General features: G+C 37.5%; 1 protein-coding gene across 1 annotated transcript in view; it reads left to right on the top strand.

Annotated features, from left to right (window-relative positions):
• Positions 1–21,190, top strand: part of lmo1 (LIM domain only 1) — a 29,473-nt gene that overhangs the window by 443 nt on the left and 7,840 nt on the right. Inside the window, exons 1-2 of the mRNA XM_006642489.3 lie at positions 1–476; positions 19,528–19,741. The exon at positions 1–476 is cut by the window's left edge and continues 443 nt beyond it. Coding sequence (XP_006642552.2) covers positions 455–476; positions 19,528–19,741 — 236 coding nt within the window. The 5' untranslated portion in view covers positions 1–454. The remainder of the gene's footprint in view (positions 477–19,527; positions 19,742–21,190) is intronic.

Below are 21,190 nucleotides of genomic sequence, written 5' to 3' on the forward strand. Positions count from 1 at the left end.
TTGAATACGGTAACGATTTAACGAGCAAGTCGAATCATTTTCTTCTTCTTTTTTTCTTTTATTGAAGATCTGTGTTGGTAAACCAGTTTTTTTTTCTTGTTTTTTTTTTCCGAGGGAGGGGGGGGGGTACGTCAATTGCAATTGTAGTTTTAGTCCGTGGAGGCTTATTTGAGAGCAAAGGAACAAATACGAATTGAACAAGGAAAGGTTGAATTTCGTTTCAAAACAGCAATAAAAATAAGCAAGTCTGTATTCATTTTGAACGGAGATGCGTTATTGAGCGATCTAGTTTTAAAAGCCCGGCGCCCGTGTGATTAAAGCTTGCAACAGAAGGACGATCGGTAGTTACATAGCAAGGCTCTTTCCTAAAAGAAGACAACTAAGAACGGGGTGGTGTTGGTTGCTGAAGCCGAGGACGGATCGCTTGGGGTCGGACTCCTCGTTCTTCAGGACGATGGTGCTGGACAAGGAGGAAGGTAGGTGGGCTACGATTGCTAACTGAGGGGCTTAAATCGGGATGTCAGTGGCCGGTGCTTTTGCATGCTTTTGTACTGTGAAAACGTACAGTCACATCTGAGGTACTGAGAGACGACTGAGCCCGGTTACGTGGAGAACGGTTCGATTCGTGGTCTTTCGCTTATTTGCTTATTTCAAGAGGCTCGCAGTGAAGAAATACATTCATGAAATACACAGTTCATTTCACTTTTTGGCAGCGATTCGGAGTTAGGAAAAACATCCCATTCTGTGCATTTTTAATCCTAGTTTCGGCAGTTTTGGTTTTCACCTCGTAACTTTCATCCGGGATCACTGCCCCTACAGTACATTCTCCTGTTTTATATTTAAATAAGTTATCAGCTCAGTCGTTGTTTCCCTGGCTTTTACAGTGGGTGGTATCACTTTGTTCATCAGTAACAGCTGAAACGTATACGAGAATACTGCGTTGTACATAACCTTCCGAAAGTCTTCTTCAGACCTTTTAAAGTACCAGATAAGCAACTGTGTACCTGTAATTACAATGTTGCCTTTAAGTGGATCGCATTATTAGTAAAGATTACTTCTGTAGGGTTCAGTGATCGTTTTTCAGTTTTGAAACTGACCGCTCAGTTTGGGAATATATTCAACTTTGAGTAGGAAATTCGTTTAAGTATTACGAGTCTGCTTTTTAATATGTATGACATACATATTATAATGTAAAGCTATGTCTTCACGTGTGTTTGTTGCTGGGTATGTAACTAGTTTATCGATTGATCATATACTCAGTTAAAATTAGGTCTCGTAATTATGAATCTAAGGAACTTGATTTAAGAAAATATGATTGATTCATGTGGTTTAGCGCAAAGTAGCGTACTTTACAAGACAGCCAGGTTATAAAGATGAGATGTCTACAAATGATAGAAAACTTTCTTTGCATACTGATATGTTTACTCTAAAAAACATGAGACGAGTTTCTACATAAGACTCTCTTCTTAATGTTCGCTTCCGAAAGCCAATTGCCGAAACTTTTGGCTAGTTAGGAAACTGCCTCTGTTCTTAAAAATGGTTATTTTTGTAATCTTTTAGAAAATGTTTTCATTATGATTTTTTTTTTTAGCTAGAGAGGCCTTTTTTAAGGTAATGGCTTGCATTTCAGACCCATTATTTATGTCTGAAAATGGATATTTCATATCTATTTTAGCTGAACATCCTTTCACTTATCCATCTAAAAACCAATAAAGGCAATGCCGTAGAAACATAAATTGGTCTGTCTCCCTGAATCCATGTCTTGCTAATGTACCCAGATTAACTCAACTGTAAATTGTCTCCTTTGGATGTCTGTCTTGCTAAAAGTTTCCTATATGATTCATGATTTGGATTGCTTTTAACAGCTATTGGCTAAGCAATATGGTAAATGTACAAGGTGATGCAAATGGCATTAGTGAGAGAGGATGCACAGGAGCATGTAATGCAGTCAATACTACATTAACTACTGATGCCCAATTACAGAAACAGGGAGAGTGGCTTTTAGGAGCATTAGGACTTGCAGAAAAGCTGAGATCACCTGCTGCTCATTGCCTAAAAGCTTCACCCTTTGCTTGCTGGGGCCAACCAACTGCTTTGGCATTTTGGCAGAGTTGAGTCGCTATACTGTATGTATGGGCTCCGTGGTCAGAACTGCTATTGTTTCTCTCAGTCCACAAGAAGTCCTGTACATTTTCAGTCTTGTATTTGCCCAAACAGCATCCAGCCAAATTTTATGTGTGGATGTGTTCTAATATACAAAACAGACCAATGGCCTTCAAGGTATGTATTCGCAAGGCACTGTGAAAAGAAAGCGATGGGTATATACAAATTAGCTTTTAATTCTTCTAAATTTGTGGTTTTAGAGTACAAAAGTGCATTTTCAGAGTGGACTTCAGAAACTCCTGACTGACCTCCCGAATGTGATGTGGGCTGGAAGATTATTCCACAGTCTTGGAACAACAGAACAGAAAGTATAGACTGCTGACAGAACAACCTGTTTGTGTATTTTAATACCTGGGTACAACAATTTTAAAGAGAATCACACCTCCCCTACTTCCCTGAGACTCACAGCTTCACAGCCTCTCTGAAACATCTAACACCTAATAAGATATGAAATCTTTGACCGTTTATCCCATCACTTATTTTATCCAGCTTAGATGGAACAAACCTAAACAAGACTAGACAACGCGCAAATCCATGTTTGTTTTTTAGACGGGCTTCTTGCTAGAAAAGTGTTTGTGACTTGCTTTATGCTTTTCCTCTGCTTGAAACTCGGTAATATTTGCATATGTAGGCTTTCTTAATATGTGTAAAAACCAGAATCCGGGTGTATTGCAATCTTGTTTTTCTTGTGAGCTTCAAATGTGGATGGGGGAGGGAGGTACTCCATATGGAAAAGTAGTAGTACCTTGTAAAATAACTAGTTTTCCTTGAAGAAAGTTAATCCAGTTTCCCTCTTTTCTAAACCTCTAGGATATAAATCAATTCATTCTACTCGCACTGTTATATTATTTTTATTGAAATATCATAGTAGTTTTCTAATATACAATATGCCTAGAAACCATAGTCTACCTACCTGTGATTATTAGAGATTGAAAAGTACAGGCATTTATTGGGCGCTGTTACAGTGCATTTGACGAGAGGTACAGATTCTCTTCTAACACTTTGGGGACTTATAATAAACCCAGAACTTGCTAACTTATGCTGTATGTAGGCATATACTGTATATGCTAAAACTGGCATAAGTCTTAGTTTCCAAAGTGTGCTCAGAACACAACTTTGTTAGAGACCTGTCCCAATTAAAATGAACATCTGTGCCAGAAAACACTTCTCTCTGCCATTCAAACTTCATTCCAGGAAATATTGCTGTCTTCACCGCTAAACCGAACTGTTAAAGATGCCCGAAAAAACAAGGGAGGATTTTACTTCTTGTGAGGATATTTGTCCTTTCAGATAGTATGAAACTGTGAATTCAGTTTACATTAGTGTAGTGTGGTAGGTTTAACAGTTTTACATTTTATTAAAGCACTTTACAAGGCCTAACTAGCCAGTATAGACTGAATATTGGGTACAGTTCACAAAGTCACATTTCTGTACTGAAGTAATTAACACTGATTTTTTTTTCTCATATTACTGGATACACTGGCCCGAAAATATTTCGCATTGATAACAATTCTAAAACGACTAGTTTCATTTCCACATTAAAGATAAACTCAAATTCAGACCTCCATGAATCTCTTAAAGGTGTAATTTTCTTGAGTTGATCACTCACCCTCATGCTTAGAAAGCTCACAAATGTTAGGGGAAAGACAGACTGATATTCACAAACTTGATAAATTCTTGGGTTACCTTTGCTCCTTAATTTATGACCCTGTAAGCAAGCTGTCCACTGAAATTTGTACATTCATAAAGCATCTGATTGAAAAGCAATGCCTCAAATAAATACAAGCCAGTGATCTGTCGGCAGCTGTAATAAAACTTGGGCTTCAGGCTTAGATTTTATTTTGAAATAATAAGAATTGCTTTATTCTTTTTACTCGAGTTACCATGGTAATTCTGTCTTGTAGCAATGTTATATTGATTTAGAAAGTGGACAGTAATATTTCTTTTGTGTTATTTCGTTTCTGCGGGTTGATTTCTAATTTCCACTCTGAGATTACTTTTATAAATTTCTTAAGTCTTTTCACTTTTTTTCAGGCAATGTAATTTTCTCTCTTGTATTTGCTATTTTCTCAGCTTATTGGCTTGTTCTTATTTTAAATTAAACTTGCCAATTTCAAATATTGAAATGGCATCTGTGTATGTTTGTTTCTGGGTTCCACGTAATATCATGACTTGATATTTTGGAAAACGGGTTTGCGTTTGCTGCTAGTTTTGGTAAGGTATTGCCAAGCCAGTCCTAGTTCTGTATAATAAAAATGTAAATTATTATTTTGTGAATATTCAGATCAGTGTGGATATTTGTTTATATAAAAGCATTATTATAATTTGATAGATGGCAAACATTTGATGCTTGCTGACTGTAAATATTATGAAGACCACTGTAGGTGATAGATTTTGAAACATGTCAAACACAAAGTTTTCAGAACCTTTGCTCTTAAATTAAATTTGGGATTATTTTGATGTGGTGGTGTTTTTTTTTTAAATTAAATTCACAGGATAACTAACAGCACGAATTTAACTCTTTAAAGTAATATCTTTTAAGCAAGTTTTACATATTAACATTGCTCTGACAAAATCCAACTGTTTTTATGTATACAATGAAACCAGTTTCTTCTTTTCCACGGATTCATTGTGTAACAGCTGACAATCATTAATTTCTTTTGGTTTATGATTGGGCTTAATCGTTTTTATTTAATTTTCCAGGACTGGCTGTTCACAAGTGTGTAGGGTCCCTGTGCTTATACTCCAACATATTCTCAACTGGTCATTCTCTAGAGCAGTACACAAATTCAACCACACTGCTGTTCTGACAGCAGCCTGCAAAACTTTTAAGAACTCGTACACCCCATGGAGCACTGCTGTGGTACATCAATGACCACAAGTTGAATTCTCTTAATATAAAAGGCATTTTTAGATGTGCCCTCTGTAGCATCCTATATCAAATGGCTAAACAGTACAGATTAGCTTTTGAAGAGTTTTTCCTAAAAGACGTTGAGCAGAGGTCTAAAACATTAATTGTTGAATAAAAATGCCACTTCTCTCCATTTGGAAAGATCTCATACTTTTAAATGGCAGCTGTATGTACTGTACTGACACCTACACAATTAGTTATTTAGACTTAAACAATGGTGTACCTTTAAGAAATTCGCACCTATGTCTGCTTTTAATAATCCAGACGCAGACAGTGGTCTGAAATGCAAAGTGTACTGTACTTCCTAAAGTTAAAGCCAAGACATTTGGAATTCTGTGCAAGTCCATTCTGATTCTAAATCTAGAAACCTTATCCTTCTCGGTGGCCTTCTTGATGTTACCTTGCATTCGATTTCCATTTGATAAAAACATCATTCTCTCTCTGCAGCTTCTCCTTAAAATTTAAATCTAATTTGGCTTCTGTTACTTTAAGAGCACCACATAGCATGGAAGCAAGAAAAGTGATGGCCCGTCCCAGTGGAGTTGCTACTGGTAATAGTACATATGCTCTGCTGAAAGAGGGTGTACAGCTACATATTGATGATTTTACAGTAGGTGGTTTTTAATTTACTTTCTTTTGGTCTTTTAACCGCCTGTTATTCCCCTGAGTTGCCTCGTTGAAGCAGACTTGCTGCCACTTTCATTGCAAGGCTGAACCCATCTGACTGCTAGAGCCTGGATTCAAAACGTACAGCCCAGTCCTCTGCAGCAGGTCATCACAGAGCGGTCCATCTCGTAATCGTTTTTCTTCTTCTTCTGTGCCCCCCTGTGGAGTTTCCCCATGTTTCATGAGGACTAGACCGATGTAATCAGTCACTTGTGCAGAATTACATTACATAATTTGTAGCATTTTTGCATTGTACATTTTTTTCATCATCTTTCCATATAGATCTCAAATCGTCAGACACCTGAATGAAAGCGTTAAATGATTTTAATAAAAAAGAGCGACAAGTTTATCATATTGCATTCTGCTTATAGCAAGTCACACTTTGTGCTATCCTGCTCTTTATACTGTAGACAATATCCTGGTAAAGAATGATAAAGTGATTTACAGTTTTTTCCCCATCTACAAAAAGGTTCCCATTTGTTTTTGAAAAATTAGAAGTTGATGTATAAAATGTCACCTGGTATGTAACTGGGTACAGTATATGACTTTGTTCAATCCATTTTTACTGTGCAGAATCCAACCAATTAGAACACATGACCCCCTGTTGCACTGATGGGATCCAGCTGCAGGCCCACAGTGTGACACCCTTGTTCAGCTTCAGCTCCCCTTTCTCAGGCTTCTTCACACCAGACTGGGAAACCCTGGCCATGAAAAATGTCAGAAACTCAGTTATGGTGGGGGGGGGAAAAAAAGCTGTGTTGAAACGCCCAACTGACCAATTTAGGATTTTGTAGTTCAGGTGGGTTAGCTGCGTCAGCATGCGTAGGCTGCAAAGGAACAAGTAATAGGTTTATTCCATGCTGAAAAAAAGAAGAAAGAGAACACAACGTTTCGGCCGTGGAGCCCTCTTCAAAAGTCCTGTCTCTCTCACACCTGAAGAAGGCTCCACGGCCGAAACGTCGTGTTCTCTTTCTTCTTTTTTTCAGCATGGAATAAACCTATTACTTGTTCCAATTTAGGATTTTACCTTCTGATATGAGGTCACAGGGATCAGGTCAAAGAGCAGCCTTGCTGCACTTCAGTTTGAGAAGGAAACTGTCATTGCACATGATTTTATATATATATATAAGAACGGTAACTTAAAAAAAGCAGCATTGTTACCTTTTTTACATATGGGGAGCCAGTAAAGTACCAGGACATTAAAGAATTGCTTTCAATAGGCAGATGGAAAGCGATGTTCAAATTTATGGATATACTGTAGCACAGCTTGGAGTTTAGGACTAACTACAGCATGTAAAGTACAATTTTAAGCATCATAAAGGATTGAAATTTAATGCACCTGTATATGAAGTGGTTAATTGAAAAAGAACATTTAGCTAAGAGTTTTGAATGGAATATGGTTTGATGATGTGGGGTAACATTTCTAATCATCTGAAGTATTTTTAAATAGATTGGAAATGTCTGGTGCCTCAAGCCAGGTGTACAACAAGTGATAGCATTGCCTTTCTCACGCAAGAGTTGGTTGGTCAGGTTTAGACTTCACTAGGTATAAGGTGAAAAGTGGTGTGGACTGGCAGGGCCGCTGGAGATGATGCAACACATTTTTGAAAACGGAGTGGGGACTTTAATTCCTATCAAATGCGATCAAGTTGAAAGATGTGATGGGTTTTGATCACTTTGCAGTAAATCTTGTAGCTTGAAAATTTTTATAGTGAATCCTGTTGTGCAGACTTCAGTCTAAAAATCACCATACAGTTATATAAAGTAGAATGCGTAGTGGCTGTTTTGTCCCTAACTTTAAAATTAGTATAATGGGAAGTTACTTTAGACAACCCAGCACTAAAACAAGTGAAAAATGGCAGGAGAAATGTGTATGATTTGAAAGGTATTTAGCCACACAAATTAATGCTGTTGTATCACTTTTTAAAAAATGTTTGAGCTAGTAATGGTTGTAATGAATCATTTATGTGGAAATCGAACACTGCCTAGTAATTGCACTTGGGTTTCTGTTTATGCATGTGAGTTTCCATTTTGAACAAATTGATCTGCCATTGAGCTTATTAACCACTAGAGAAGACCTTGTTAGATCATTCCATAAATAGTCCCTAGATACATATTTATTAAAGTTGTTTACTTCAACATGGAAGACCCAGATGCTTAAGGGTGTGTGTGTATGTGTGAAAATACTCATTAATGCAAAACTTTTTTTTAAAGTACTGATCTCTGTTTTCCAGGAAAGCTGGTAGGGATTAGTGTGCCCTGAGAGAATGTTGTTTGGCTGAATTATGAAACAGGTAATGCTTTTCAGCTAAGATGCGATTTCAATTTGCCATTCCAGTAAGGAGGAAAATATTTTAAAATCTTAAAGCTCTTTAATGTTTTCAAGATTGTAGCCACAAGCCAGGGTGATTCTGTAGACATGGCTGTTTTAAATATTTTGCAGTCCTGCAACATCAAGAGAAGGCACCGATAAAGATTTTCCTAACTCAAAATGATCAAGCTGGAATTATCCTGAATTAAAGCTTATATATTATTATATTCTGAGCTGTAAACATACTGAAAATTTAAGTCTCTACTTTATTTTCCAATCTGTGCTAATATCTTTTTTGAATTGTTTCACTATTTTTCTTCTGAATTTATAACCCTGATTCTGGGAAAGGTGCTTCTTTATTGTGAGGCTGCACATGCATTTTACTAAACTAATCCAGAGAGCATTTAAGTAGATAGATTTGGAACATCAAAAGTTCAAATAGTCCCCTGACGATTTACTTTCATCTTAAAATGAAATAGATGATAAAAGTGTGGCCCAGACATGTGCAGCATAAATGATTTAATTAAGAAAATACAGTAAGTACTACACTTTCTATACCTTTTGCTATATAAAAACATATTGTAATAAGATTCTCAATGAGCAAATTTAATAAAATCAGGAATGTCTCATTGAATAACTGTAATAAAAATCTGTTTGCAGAATGAACATTTTTTTGTTCTATCGATGAACAAAAAAGGAATTTAATGAAAATGCATCCAAGCAATATATTCTGTAGTTATTAAAATCTATTTCTATTGCTTTTTAATAAAAAGCAACTATTCTCTCAAAGTCAGTTAATTCTAAAGCAAGACAAAGGAGCTGGTAAACAGAATACCCTCAACCTGCATTTAATGAGAACTAACATGCTGGGTAGAGAACAATTTCTCATTGGATGACCTTCAATAAATAAAACCTTGAATAACTCATTAAAGACTCTCATTGCAGATTTTTTTTTCCTGGATAGAAGGGGCTAGTGTCCTGAAGAACCTGTTACATCAATACTGACCATGACCTAATCAACAGAACTTTAATTTCACTGGCCATACAATCAAATTGACTATTGTAGTCAACTGAATCACTAAGTCACTGCAGGTGGTACAGTACCTTAGCTTTAGGTTGTATCTTTTTAATTGTAAGGTGCTACTCTTGTTTTTACAGACCTCTTTAGCCTGTTTGTACTGGGCAGAGCAGTCTAAATCTATTTAACATTTAATTTGAAATGGAATACACATATCAATAAATTTTGAAATGCTGGTTCACAAAGCCCAGTCCTCTATTTCTACAGGAAATATACTCAGAAGGATTTTTGGAATACAGTGCTATACAGGAGATCAATTAATGCCTACCTTTTTTTTCTAACAATTTAATCTTCTGTATTTATTGGTGTTCTTGGATATTACTTTGCATCTCCCTCAACACTGAACTACCAACGTTATAGTCAGTACTTTGCCTTTACTTCCATTTAGTTAGACCAGTTCATAGTCCACCTCATGAGAAGACCAGCTTCAAAGTGCTAAATAACCTGGGAAGGGTGTTGCCCGAAAAATGCCTCCTGCAGTGATTTTGCATTATTCATCTTAAAATGCCCAAATAACATTCCATGTGTTCGTATATTTTAAGGTCACTGAAGCTTGTGAATAACACACCTGTCTCTAGGCATATCTTCGAAATAATAACTATAATGTAATTGCCAAAGAGGAGGGATTTTACATCACTTTATAACCCTTAGAGTGACACAAACTTGAGACAGCTACATTTATGCCCCCTGAATGCTATTTTAATGCAGGCTAAAAAGCGTTTTAGCATTATTCTGTGTACGATGGCTAAAAGCTGCAGTGACAGTGCTAATGGTTACATTCTGTCAGGAATCATGAAGTGCCAGATAACCAATTGTGTTCATGTTATCAAATTGTGAAAAGATCTAGTTTTAAGAATGGATGGATTTATCCTTTTATTCAAATGCAAGCGCAATCCTTGAGAAATGAATTAAATTTGCATTTATGTAGTGCCTTTCATCGGGGCATCCACAGCATTTTCTTTTTCCCCCACACTGCTTTGAAATGGAATCATCGTAAAATGGCAACCACTGAAACGCAGCCAGCTCCAGACTGGAACGGGGTGATCAGTCAGTGTTAGTATGCTGTACAGAGCGTTTTTATTTTTTCCTCCATTATGCAATGATGGGACCATGACAATGGATTTTTTGGCACCAGTAGAATAGATTCCGTCAAGGCAGCTAAAGTTGACCTTGCATTGGTGAAAGATAAATTTTAAACATCACATCTTTTAAAAAGAACACGCACTGCTCTCCTCACACATCATTTTTAGAGAAGACCTTAGAGGAGGGTTTCTGAGTTCCTAAATGGGTAGATGTGTAGCCCGCCAGCAGAAGAATCTGTGAAGTTCGCAACACTGGCAATAGCTGTGTTGACTTTGCTTCCACTTTTCTCTTCTCTTCCTCGCACATTGTTGTGTGTTTGACGAAAACACATGCATCCTGTGCTACCCTGTTCGGAAGTTCTTTCAGGTTTTGGCAACCATCCCATCTCCTACCCTTGAAAAATTGGCTTTAGGAGCAATCTGTGCACCACAGGTAAAGAACATTTCTCTGAGGCGCTTTACTAAGGAATTTATATACAGAGTTTTGCCCTTCTTTGGCACTTTATTTGGGTGAAATGACTGAAAGTGCTCATTTGTGAGCTTTATTTGTGAAATGACTGAAAGTGCTTTTAAATGGAACATGGAATAACATTCAACATGGAATATTTTCAAAACGCAGTGTGCAACACACCCCATGTAAACAACAGACATTTTGAAGCATTCTGCTTCTTAAGAAAGGAGCTTGGTCTTAATTACTTGGTCTCTGAAACGCAGGTCTGACACTGCGGAATGGCTGGCAGAGGACTGAAGAATGAAACACTTGTTCCAGAGGGAGCTGTGGAGGCTCCTCTAGTGCTTTAGGTTTAGCCAGTGTTATTGTAAACTTAATGCGCCAGTCTAATTTGGAAGGGATCAGGAGTAATTATAGCAGGGAAAGTGGCAGCCGATCGCTGGGTCAGGACACTTGTAACATGTGAAAAGAGCAATTATTGTTCCAGACAAAAACGTATGTTTTTCTGGGCACTACCAGGGTCAGATTAAGAATCTCTGCCTGCCGCACAGTTTCACTGGGGCTTATTATGGCTACTGAACTGGAAGGTTGCTAAAGCACCTTGCTAATTAATAAATTCTACCTCACATCCCTGGCTCTGTTTTTCCCCATTATTACTTTAACTAACTTCTTATATCATAATTGCGCAGTATGATTTTTTTCCTGTAAGCCTGCCCATAGATACTACAGTGTCAGTTGAGAAAATAATGAATAATGGGACTGCTTCCATACAGGATAGACAATACCTTTTGTGCAAACTGGATTATAATTGTACATTTTCATCTTGCATTGTGAATAACCTTTGATATGAAGTATATAAAAGGTCTTTCTAGCTTGTGCACTAGATTGTTGAACACGGTACTACAGCTTAGCATGGATAGGTCTACAAGAGCCCCCTACTCCATTTTCCAGCACTGGGAGGGCGGAGGAAGGCAATCTTCTGTAACTGTACACTAAAGGAGTGACTTCTGGATCGTCTGATTCACAGTTTAAATAGCCTTTTTCATTTTGCAGAAATATTCCCTTTCTCCACTTTCACTCAAAAATGTGCAATACATTTCTTTGTTTTATTTCATAACCATGGTCTAGTACAACAATTACAGTTCACACAAATGCAACGATACAATTAAAAGAGCCTTATGTTCACAGAGAGAAAGCTCTTAACCGAGTTCTCTATAAACATTTACCAAACAATGAGGCTTTTCAATTTTTTGTCATTACAGAGAAAGACAAGGCACCTGCCAGAGGTATCACACAAAAGCCACCAAAATGTCCAAAGACTAGTCAATGTATTTTTAGCACACTCGTGAATCATTGTTTCACCTAAATTTGAAACTATAACTATTCTGGGCAAATACAGTAAATAGAATAGGGAACAAATATATACTTTAATTATACAAATTTTAAGGATTAGTTCCTGCTAAACTGTCTATGCACACAAATCCGCAGGCAGCCATTGTCTGACCAAACTAAATTAAAACCTGGACTACAACCATAGAGGGTCTGTGGGGGAGAACCTTTAAATCAAGTTTAACATTACTGCTATTGCCATTATATCATGCAGTTAAGCCAGTGCCAAAAACCATAAGTTGCTAAACTGGAAACGTCCTGTTCTGTAGGTATTTCTACTTGATCTAAATCCTCAATAAGAAGCTCAAAGTGAAAACATAACACCTTTCAAAACCAACTTAGCAATTCACAAACCAAAATCTGCCTTAGATAAGGAAAGCATTACTGTAATAAGCGTCACTTTCTAAAACAGTGCTCTAGGAATCAAATACTCTGAGCTTAGCAGTCATCTGAACTTTCTAAGTGTGGTAAGGACAGATTTGGAACAAAAGTAAGATGAGCTTTTTAACAGTGATAAATGAAGGTTTATTTATACAAACATTATATTATTGTAAGAAAATGTATGCTTTGTCTTGAGACTGTTGATTGAGTTATAGTATATTATTTGTTTTTTAAAAAGAGCATTTCCTGTTTTCTGCACTAAAATACCTTAATCTCCAATTTAAAAAAAAAAGGAAAACGTGTTTTTCTGTAACTCATGAGAGATGTTAGTCTTCCCCAGTCACAATATTATTAAGACAATGATCTCACAAACTCATATCATCAGACTTTTGTTTGGGATAGACTTGGATGGGTGTGTGTTATCTGTGTGAATTGAGAAGAAAATCATTAATGTATTATTTATTTATTTGACAGATAACATACAATAACAACATAAGTGCCATTTACATGACATGAGATGCATTGCATTTACAATTTAGCCTCCGGGCTAATTGCAGTTGACAGCCCCTAGAAAAACTGATGAAAGTAGGAGTAAGAATAGTAAGAGAATAATATAGTTTTATAGTAAGTTATTAAATGCTGTGAAACATATACTTGTATAAAGCATAGTTGTACTACATACACTACAAATATTAATGTCATCAAATGGTAATTTGCCTTAACTTTTTTTAAAAAGTGACAACAACCATATGTCACAATGCATTGATACAACTGCTATTCAGTACATCCTAAATAAACTTTCAATTTTATAATTATGCATTGAAGCCACATTTTAGCTTTGGCTTTGTTACAAAGGATTTTTTTTAAGGTAGTTCCAAAATGAAGTTCAGTTCCTATAAACAAAAGGGCTGAGTGAGCAAATGTTCCACCTTCTTCCCACACAGCCTCTCTCAAGCCTTTTATTGCCTTCGGATCTGTTTCAATAATTCTCTTAAAGGCGGAACCCATAATCTAATCCATGCACAACTTTCAATATTACTTTTTCATAAAAAAGTTAACAGATCTAAAAACTGGCAGTGACTGGCACTTACTTATTGTCTCACTGATAGAAACTTGTGGGTTTCTAACCTAAGATTTTTAGATTATCAATACTGATTTTGAACTGCTGGTCCACGTTTTAATAGCTTCATAGTTAGATCAGTTCGAATAGGTCTAAATTACGTACAGTAGCTCTTAAAATTTCAAATATATATATATAAAAAAACTGACCTTTACAATTTCAGTCTGAATGTTAAAATAATCCCTTGATTACCTGAAAGAAAGAAACACTTATTTAAACAAGAAAAAAATAAGACATTTGGACAATCTTTATCTGCTCTGTTAATGTAGAAGCAGAACCTGTGGTTACGGATGTGTCTGACAGTTCCTACTGGATTGTTTCATGGGAGTTGGGATCAATCAAGTTATTTCTACAGGAGACATTCCTGGTAGATAACAGGTAGAAGTGTGATTTGAATATTGTTTTGAACAAATAAAATGCTTTTATTATTGAATTTGTTCTACTGATGCTTTAATCCCAACTGACTTTTTTACTGTGTTTTTGTAATCCAACTCTTTGGGCATCAGCTGATGCAGCGAGTTTGCTGGTGTGCTCTGGGTAAAGTTCTCTGGGGGGGCAGCAGCTGTATCCCGGCCTGGGATTTGAACCCGGGACCCTGCAGAGGGGAATCCAGAGCCCTTACCGCTACTCCACACAGCCACCAGTTTCACTCTTCCCACATTTGTCCATATTTCTCTAAAGCAGTTATCTCTGCTGTATTGCTAGAATTAACATGAACAGAACAGTTAGGTGGTTAAAAGGTGTTTACTTGATTGATCCCCATAAGTCCCTTTTGGGCATGAAAATGAATACTACTATACTGTAATTAGTATAGCAAAGGTGAGAGTCTGCAATTACTGAACAAATCTCTGTGAAATTCCCTTTTCTGAAACTTGACAAAGCACAGAATTTGATACAACAATTTTGTAGGAACAGTCGATCTTCTAACCCTACATGAACTTACTTTTGTGCTTGCATGCGTCTTTCCCAATATAAGATATTACTTGAACTAGCATCTGGTGGACTTTCTTATGGATTTGTAAGATTCTGTCAAAGTTATGCGTGTTCCAGACCTGGCTTTTTCACATGTGTTCAATTTTGTTTTCTAGATGTGTTGTAATGTATATTTGAAAACTCTGGCAGCAGCCTTACAGCAATTATCAGAATTGCATAATACCTGATCAAATGGAGTTTCGCTTTGTATCGAATGACAGTGAGTGGCGAAAGGAATTTGAGGCAGTGTTCATGGCAGGTTAATGACTTCTTTGTGTAATGTTTGCCATATGGAGTACTTGCTTTCCTAAAGAAACTAAATTGCAAATGTGTAGAGAATTCAATTGACCAGAACTCTATGAACTAAACGACATGCTTTACAGTCTCCAATACGTCCCCATGTATTTTCAAAAAAATGCCCTCGATTCTCAATTAAAAGATCGTTCCTAACATGCTTCAGAAACCTTCACAAAGACAATGACTTCCTTTTTATTCCTAGTTCTTGTTACAGCAATATAATCAATAGGTGTTGTGCATTCATCGTGTTTTGCTTAAATGGTAATAACTAAAGTGACAATCTCTAGCAAACCATTTCTTGAGCAATCCTAAATTATCATTCCCACAGTGTGTAAATACATACTGTTGATCAGGGTATAATTAACCACAGTAACCCCTACAGTGTAGGTGCCATATTTTTGTTTCACAATGCACATTCTAAAGATTAGTGTACTACAACATATGCAAGGGGAGGACAGCAAGCATTCCCTTCCCTGCGATTCTTTATCTGAGGAAATGTTGGTCTGCCGTGCTGATTTAATAATTGCATTGTAATGCTTTAAAGCATTTCCTCGAGTGCAATGAACTGTTTTTTAAAAACCTTAAATACATCAAAAGGGTTACCACGTTGATTTGATTTTTCGATAGCTGTAAAAATGGAACTCGAAATGGGCTTACACAGAAATAGGATGCTATCTCTATAATGGAAAGTACATGGTCTGACAGTTTCAAATGCAAAGTTAACTGTACATATTCTAAAGAGATAAGGTCTTTAAAAAAAAAAATGACAGGCCCCTGTGCTAAGTATTAATGGCAAACGAATTTCTCCAGGAAGATGTTTGGCAAGGTAAAAGCTTGTGCTTTTTAAGAAAAATGCATCCTCTGTAAAATATGAATCATTGGCGACAGAGGTATGCTTTTTTGTGACACCTAATGACACTGGAAGGTCAGTGGCACTTGTATCTGTTAAATGGATTGGATTAAGTGGAAGCAGCCTCTTCATCTGCCACTTCCTTTTATAATGTAACTTTTTGTACTTCAAGGCAATAAAGCAAAAGAGAGGGAGTAAGCAGTGTGTATTAGGACTTTATATACGTTGCAGTTTTGAAAATTACTGTCCCCAAGGCTGAATTTTCCTCAAGCCAGGGTCATTTAAACATTCTTCGGTTTATTTGGCTTGTGTAAAGCTTTGCCCCGTCCTTATTTTTAAGCAATTTCCTGTGTAGCTAAGGTGACAGATAACCATCTAGCACCTATTAAGCTCTTTGTATGATGCTGTTAAGAAAATATTGAGGTGCTATTAACGAACATTGTCACAGCTGTGTTTATTCTGGCCTTGACTGTGCGCTGTCTTTTCACAACTAGCCCCAAACCTCAGAAGAGACTTTGCAAGATGGTTTAAAACGTGCAACAGGACTCTGGGATTAGAATTAAGAATCATCTGGAAGGTGTTTTTCAATGTATGTAACCAAGTTGGGGAAACCTGGACACCAAGGAAATTGATTACACTGAACTTTCCACTGTGTTAATGAAATGGTTAAGACTGTTCTTTTGCAAGCACTGTGTAAAACACACATGTATTGTTGAAGGGTGGGGGGTTAAGCCAATTACGAGTGCTTCACAAGAGGAGGGGGGAGCGACCTTTGTGTATAATTAGTTCTCTTATTTAAAGCAAAGATTTTGAATAGAATAACTAATTAGCTGTCATAAATGGCAAATTAAAGATTTTGGTGAGATCCCTAAGGGAATTAAACAAACTCTATTCCCTTCCCCTACACACACGCACTCTTGGGCTCTCTCTCCTCATTAAGCATGTTTTTAGTTTTGTACAATCCTGACAGGCAAGCACTGTTGGCGTACCTGCAGAGAGAACCTCTAACAAGCCATGAAATGCAGGTAGAATAGACTGCCTTTAGCTACTGTGGCTTCAATTTGAAGCTTTTTAGCTTCATTTACACTGAACATTGGTATTTATAGCAAGTTTTCTGATCCTAATACGCTTGCTTCAAGGAGCCTTTTTTGGAGACAGAAGAGGTAGGGGAGCCTTAGGGCAAGTAGAACACTAATTGATGGCTCACATCAGCAGTGCTGGACCAATTAGCCTCCCTTTTTCAGTTATGATAAAGAAATCTGATGCCTGAATGCCATCAGAGCTCTTTTTCATTTTAAACTTAAGCTATAAATTTAACTAACAAGCTCTTCCCTTGTTTTTTCCCTTCTTTAAAGGGAAAATACTAATTATACTGCACACATTCATAGCACTACTGATGTGTAGATGGTCAAAAGCTAGAAATCTGGATCCAATAAGGTCTTTCTTTAACAGGGGAAAAAGGAATTTATGCTTTGATACTTATGAAGAGCTAAGTATTGAGCAAAAACTGCTTGGAGGTTTTTGGAGGAAAAATTGCATCTCAAATCCTATACTGCCTGCCTGCATACTGGGAGATGTGTGTTAACCATAAAGCATGATTACTTTCAAACCAGCTGTACATTGCAAATGAGAAAATCCCCTAACCCAAACCAAGCCTTTAATTTTCATTTTTTAACCTTACATGAAACTAGTACTTTGGTTGCGTGTTCATGTCATTGTGCTACAGTCTTGCAATCTGTCATATTAAAATAGCAATCGGATTAAATATAGACTCAGCAGACATAAAATACAGATTTTATGATTTTACCATGGGTGTTTTATGTTGCTTTACAAAAACGTTTCAGACTGTACTTATGGATCATGAGGTTCTTTCCTACTGTATATTTGTTGCACTATTACTGCCTTGTAACGATCTCCTGAGATCTCAGAAGCAATGTGGAACCTGCCGACGGCTCAGGTGGGAGATCTCCAGGGAAATCCTGGTAGCTGCTATAAGTGGTACCAACGTACCAGTAGGTGGTACTCTTCTTTCTGGAGCGAAGTTGCCACAGAAATGCCCATGTATGGTATCTGGTTACACTGTGTTGTAGTTGGTACTACTGTCCTTTGTTTGACATATTAAACCAAGATCATGACTACTTGCTCATTAAATATCCTATGACACCTTATAAAACTAGGACTAACTCGGTATCCTGGCCAAAATGTCTCTTTGGACTTGCACAATATGCCCTTCCTAAAATTCCCCCTCACTCCAAGTGTTGAAGCAGTTTCTCGCCTCTCTATCTTGTCGACTGCGTAGCGAGACTGCTGGCATATGACGGTGGCTGTATTGAGTGGTGGACTCCTGCACATGAAACATTTTGAGATCCTCTGGGAGAAAATGCGCTAACCCAAAGCAAGGAATCTTATTATGGTTTTAGAAAAGTTAAGTGAGCCTTTGTAGGCTTATGGTTGTGCTGCACCATAGACTGTATACAAATGTTTTTTTGATTCTAGCTTTGAAGAGCGTAAAGACATTGCAGGATTGGGCTTCCAAAGATGCTTCATTGCCGAAGCCTCAGACAACAGTTTTTTAGAGCCTGTGTTTCCAAACCAGGGAACAGAACACCAGCAATAGTTTGTTCTATTAGATGGATCAATACCTCAGTGTGTGAGAAAGTGTCTTAAGAGCTGTTGTCCTGTGCTCTCATCTGTAGCAGACCTGTTATTGCTGCAGGAGAGTGGTGTGCGTAAGTGTTAGCAACAGTGGCCTGAGGGTGGCTTTTAGTCGAAACACAAATGTCAACCACAGATAGACTATTAGTGTTTAGTGCAGTTATTAAATGCACTTTATTTGTCCTTTAGGAGGCTAAAAGGCACACTTAAAGTGGGGCCTGCGTGACAGCAGGGCAATTTGCAGGTTTTGTTACTCCACTTGACTGTTGCAGTCACACAAGTAGAGTTAAGTGTAAAGAGAGGAAGCCCCATAATGCACAAAAGGCCATACATGTTCCGAAGCCACTTAGAGAGAACATCTCTGACTGGTGTCCGAGGACCGCGTCTCCGCCATCCTCATCACTGTTCTTAAAACTTCTAGAAAACTAAAGAAGAGGATTCTAATATGTTAATTTAGTTGAACGACTCTTCGTTATTGCAATGATCAACACTCTGTGGCAGATGTTTCATATTGAATTGTGCGGATGTTTATATTGGCATGCATAAGAAACTGCAGGCTTTTCTGAAAAATATTTTTTTAATGAGAATTGTGGGTAACTTGAGCCTCATTCCGTGATAAACCCAATGCCACCAGTGTTGATTTTTTTTTTCAGAGAGAAAATATACTGTATTACAGTATAGAGTACATCAAATACAGATAGCATATAGTTCTACTTGATTTTAGATACCCCTTTACCCGCTTATTTTAATGGATCTCTTAATGGCCTCCCCTTGTATGTCTCTTCTTAAATTTCAATATTAGTGGCTAGAAAACAGGTTTCACAATCTTACTTTAAAAGAAAAAGCACAAAATGGATGCAATTAATTTTTTTCAGTTGACTACATATGTTAAATCAATGGCTTTTGCCATCCAGTCTACATTTAGCAGATTTCTTACTTTCTTATTTCTTACTTCTCAGTAACTCTTTTGTATTTTTTAAAACCATGAACATACAACACCAGCTGACCAAAAAACAAGAAAGAAATAGGATTTGTCCAGCTACCAGATTGAAGTAAATGCATAAAATAATATACTGTACTCTCTGCAAGCAACACTGTGAGTTCCAACAGCACAAACCTTATCAAAATAGAGTACATGAAAACTGGCTTGTTTATTTGGGCAGTAAATCATGTAAGACCGTTTTGTGCCTTATCGTTACAGGTGTACCCATGCTCTCTGTACAGCCCAAAGGGAAACAGAAAGGGTGTGCAGGCTGCAACAGGAAGATTAAAGACCGGTACTTGCTCAAGGCTCTGGACAAATACTGGCACGAGGACTGTCTAAAATGTGCCTGCTGTGACTGCCGTTTGGGTGAGGTGGGCTCCACCCTGTACACAAAAGCAAACCTTATCCTCTGCCGCAGGGATTACTTGAGGTAAGAACTGTAGGAGGACACTGACTGATACGTCACCATAACATTAAACTGGGGTGGGGGCTCACTGCGAACGAAACTCTTCAGCAGTGAACTAAGTCAACCCCGCAGAATTTCACTCTAAACCCGACACTGCGGGACTTATTTGTAAAATAATGTATTTAAAATGAAATAAATAGTGTCAGCCTGATTAACTTTCTGAGAACAGACTGGCAGTATTCGATTTCCAGACAGCAGAAACTCAGAAGTATTATTGTTTACCTATTTTGTTTACCGAACTGTTCCAAGATTTTATTTTTTTAGCCGTTTTCTTCCAATCATCTTTTTTTTTCCTCAAGTTGGAACTGACATCCCAATCATGTGCTTGCTTTCCAATGCGTTGGGTGTTAATATGCAATATACAGTTTACAGGCCATAGTGAACTTAGTGAGGGGGAAACTGCCAGAAGTGAAACAGTGTAGCATAGTCTTATGCTCGCTGTTTGCACTCAAGGCAGCTTGGTGTCAACCTCAAAGACTCCAGCTTTTTTCTGCCATCTGCTCGCTAAATTAAACATGATTATTTCCCAGGCGTTAAGTCTTGCTCCCTTGGGCTTCCTACTGAGATCCTACTATTTATCTTCTAGACTGGTCCCTTGGGCCCCATGGGCCGACACCACTGTCTTCAACCTCCCCACTTGTCCATTTAGTTTTACAGCTGTGGATACGAGAATGACCACTCGGCAGCACAGATACTACTTAGTAACTATCTGGGATGGCGAGGTGTGAGGAAGAGGCATTAACATCCATCACATTTCTCTGAAAAGTTAATGCTGTTAAGATGCAGTCTAAAGAGGTTCACCAAGACTCGGACTGCCCTTGAAAGGTGCAGATGGCAAGGATGAGATAATAAAAAATATATGTAATGACTGGAGGAGACGGTTACTGCATTTGGCACAATTAAATATGATGCTCTAAAAGCGTGTTAATTTTTTAAAAAGTGAGCCCCCGTTTCTACTCCCAGCCTTTTTAAAAAGGCTATGATCACATCTTAGATATGCCTCACATAATTAAAACGTGAAGCTGCTGGGAGGGTTGAACGCGCATGCCCTGAGGCTAGCCTAGTGTCGGGCTCTAAAAAGAAGAGTGAAGGCGTCAGCTTCGGGTTATGGTAAAAAAAAAAATGAAACTGCAGGAAGTGGAGATGAACAGTAAGAATACTGGTTCTGAAATGGATAGCTCTCAAGTTTCTTATGGCGAGGCTGGAAAACTAGTCCTTGCCATTAAGCAGTTTAATTTCTGACATACACAGCTAAATATACTTCTGATTCCAACATTACACTAGAATGACAAAGATAATTCAGTCATGTTTTTTAATATTTAAATTTGGAATCACCAACTTTTTTTTTTAAATCACATATTCAGAATCTCCAATAGTTCTTCAAATTGGGATTTACTATAAGTATACTGTCAC

This window comes from Lepisosteus oculatus, chromosome 21, assembly GCF_040954835.1.
Source record: "Lepisosteus oculatus isolate fLepOcu1 chromosome 21, fLepOcu1.hap2, whole genome shotgun sequence".
Classification (NCBI taxonomy): Eukaryota; Metazoa; Chordata; class Actinopteri; order Semionotiformes; family Lepisosteidae; genus Lepisosteus; species Lepisosteus oculatus.